Source organism: Cibotium barometz, chromosome 35 (assembly GCF_041138505.1).
Source record: "Cibotium barometz isolate CiBa-2024 chromosome 35, ASM4113850v1, whole genome shotgun sequence".
Classification (NCBI taxonomy): Eukaryota; Viridiplantae; Streptophyta; class Polypodiopsida; order Cyatheales; family Cibotiaceae; genus Cibotium; species Cibotium barometz.
Window position 1 is genome coordinate 3,828,562 of NC_141080.1, and position 3,139 is coordinate 3,831,700.

General features: G+C 36.9%; 1 protein-coding gene across 1 annotated transcript in view; it reads left to right on the top strand.

Annotated features, from left to right (window-relative positions):
• Positions 1–2,783: 2,783 nt before the first annotated feature.
• LOC147618068 (GDSL esterase/lipase At1g71250-like) overlaps positions 2,784–3,139 on the top strand; it is a 3,084-nt gene continuing 2,728 nt past the window's right edge. The window contains exon 1 of the mRNA XM_086775311.1: positions 2,784–3,139. This exon is cut by the window's right edge and continues 47 nt beyond it. Within this exon, the coding sequence (XP_086631437.1) occupies positions 2,937–3,139 (203 nt within the window). The 5' untranslated portion in view covers positions 2,784–2,936.

Here is a 3,139-nt window from a genome sequence, read left to right on the forward strand (position 1 = left end):
TTGTAACAATCGTGAGACTTTAAAAACTACTTAGCTTGTTTATAATGCTTGTACCTATTGGGGTGCAAAAGGATGTAATCTCCTTCTACACTCTTATCTCTTCCCTCTTGGTGGATAAATAGGATGGATCACTTTGCCTTTAATTAACTATGGCCACATGAAGCTTCCATCTTCTCAACCTCTTTCAAATTTTCTCTCATGCACCCTTAGTATCTTTGTCTTCAAGTTTGTGTACTGATGATGGAATGTTTTTATGATAAACCTTATGTTTGGTTTTGGCTTATTGAACTTGTCATCTTAATCTATTTTTATGATTTTATGAGATGCTATTTCTCTAGGTGAGCTTTTGAATGTAAAATTATAAGCTATGGGGGGCAAAAGGGGGGAGTCTCCTAGTACATTCATCTCCTCCATTCTATGTATCTCACTTTGCCGAATCATAACATCATCGGGATATAGATTAAGAGCTTGTATCCTCTACGAAAGTTTGATGATGAGGATGAGAAGGGGTGGGAAACTTTGGCTCTTGTTATATGTATGAAAGTGTAAATATCACTATTTTGTAAGGAGAGATCCCATTTTGAATATGTTATAATAGTTGAATTGGATCCCAATTTTGCAAGTGTTCTCGTACTTACAATAGTTAAATTAGATCCCAAATTTGTAAGCATCCATAGACCCCAATTTTGCATATGTTATAAGAGTCAAAATTGCGATTTGGTAAACATCCTTCTACTTATTGACAAAACATTAATATGATAAATCTTATGTTTGGTTTTGGCTTCTTGAACTTTACACCTTAATATATTTTTATGCCCTTCGAAGATGCTATTCCTTTAGGTTAGCTTTTGAATATAAATTTACAAGCTATGGTCAAAACGGGGGAGTCCTCCATTCTATATATCTCAATGCGCCTAGTAAAAACTAGAGCATCAACATTACCCTCAATTTAAGCATTGGAGTCCATCAACAATACTGAGGTTGTGCTACTATAGAAACCCTTGGTATGAGCCTTGATATTACCAATGGATTTTGTCATTTATACTAAGGGTAATATTCAGGGTTTTGTTCCAAGGGTTATAGCAAGGCTCATAAAATTTGGGCACAAAATTTTCCCTCAGAAAATCCCTCGATATCGGGTCAATCCCTCGTACTATATGCTCACTACCAATGCTCGAAAAAAAATATTTTTTAACCAATCAAAATAAGCACAACTCTTAAATCTATCCAGTTTTTGTTTCGAAATCTCTACAATATGTCGGTTTTACAACTCCTTAAAGTAAGGGCTACTTAAAATCTGAAATGACTTTTCTTAATTCTGGCTGGTACAAATACACTAGGATGTCGGTTTTTTTTTGCACTGCTGCTAGCACAATTTTTGCTACTAAATGCATTCGACAATAAAAATAGTAGTAACCATAGCACCACTTTAAAAATTGCTACCGCGATGCTCCTAGAATTCACTACTATAATGTCGATCTCTTGTAGTTATCCTTGAAGAGATCATGTAGAGAGGATAACTCGTCATCTGTTTGTTGATTGTTATTTGATTTGTGTAACTTTTGCATCTATCTTTGTTTATTCGCTATAAAAAATACCAAGAGTTGCACACTAGGACATGAATGGATAGTTTTCAACCCTTAAAACGAGGTTATATTTTAAAGTTGAGGAATATGGAACATTATGTTGAGCACAATATACTACAATATTTACATGATAGGGTGTATTTCTCATCATTAACCTCGGATTTCATTTGCTCGTTTTGTAATGTTAACCATAACTCTTTAATCCTTGTTTGAAAGAGCCAAATTTGTAGTTTTGTCTTATTGAGAATGATGTTCAAATCTCACCTTTTTATGTGAGCCATATTCTTCAGTTAGTTATTATTGGTAATGATTAATGCGAGTAGGAGGTAAGATATCCTCCAAAGATTCACTATTCAAAAGCCATCTATATCATGTGAGTACAAAGCGTATTTATGTGGTTTTGTGAGTCTTAGCCATATAAATGATGTGTTTTAATCTTGACTTTTTAACAAACTCGAAAAGTCTCAAACAAGCTCATCCTTTAAAAAAAAGGAGGAAGCCCATGCCCTCTTAAATGTATAAACCACTCTCAGGGGTGACTCACATCATCCTTGAGCGTTTGGAAGTTGAACTTTATTAGTTGATGAACGTAAGCCAAAAATATCCTTGCTAGCATTTATAAAATTTGGGGGGGGGGACATGAAATTCTTAGGAAAATGTGTATATTTGTTGTCAAGCATTGGTGTGTTGGTGGGGCTTCTAGCAACAACTGTTATTGGGTCTTTAATTAGCCTTAGATGAGTACATAATAATTGAGTGGGAGTTTCCTGTAAACCTTGGTGGTCTATTTACACATGTATACTAGACGAGCACAAAATTGAGTGGTGATAAGACTGTTATTGGGTTTTTAATTAGCCTTAGATGAGGACACAATAATTGAGTGGGAGGATGTAAAGCTTGGTGGTCTATGTACACATATATACTAGATGTATGTACACATGTATACTAGATGAGTACAAAATTGAGTGGCGGTTATAAGACTGTAATGTGGACAATTACTAATGGGCTCAATGCATCTGCAAACGGTTGCCTGCGCCGACGCAACTAATGACGCTGAACATGAATGCAAGCGGTTGCGTGTGGCGAAGCAACCGATGTATCTGTAGCTGAACATAAGTGCAAAAGGTCGCTTCTCACGAGCATGCTCAATCATCTTTTTCAGATTTGCAAGCTAGAAATTCACGTGAAATTTCAAGTATAATTGCAGGCAACGCAGGCCGCAGAACACCAACCGCTCAGCTTTCTGCATTGAAGGCCGGGCTGATGACCACACGCAGATTATAGTGTGCAGAACTTTTCTATTATAAGAAGGATCTATCCCCAACACTGGCTTTTCATCAGTCCATCAGCATGGAGTTTAATCACCTTATTGCCTCTGTACTAGTTGTTGCAGTCTTGGCTTGTTGCTCTGCGCCCAAGGCGAGCTATGGCATTCCGCAGTTCCCAGCTTACTTCATCTTTGGAGACTCTCTGGTGGATGTGGGCAACAATAACTACATGACCACTGTAGCTAAGGCTAATAGTTTGCCCTTTGGAGTTGATTTCCCTGCAGG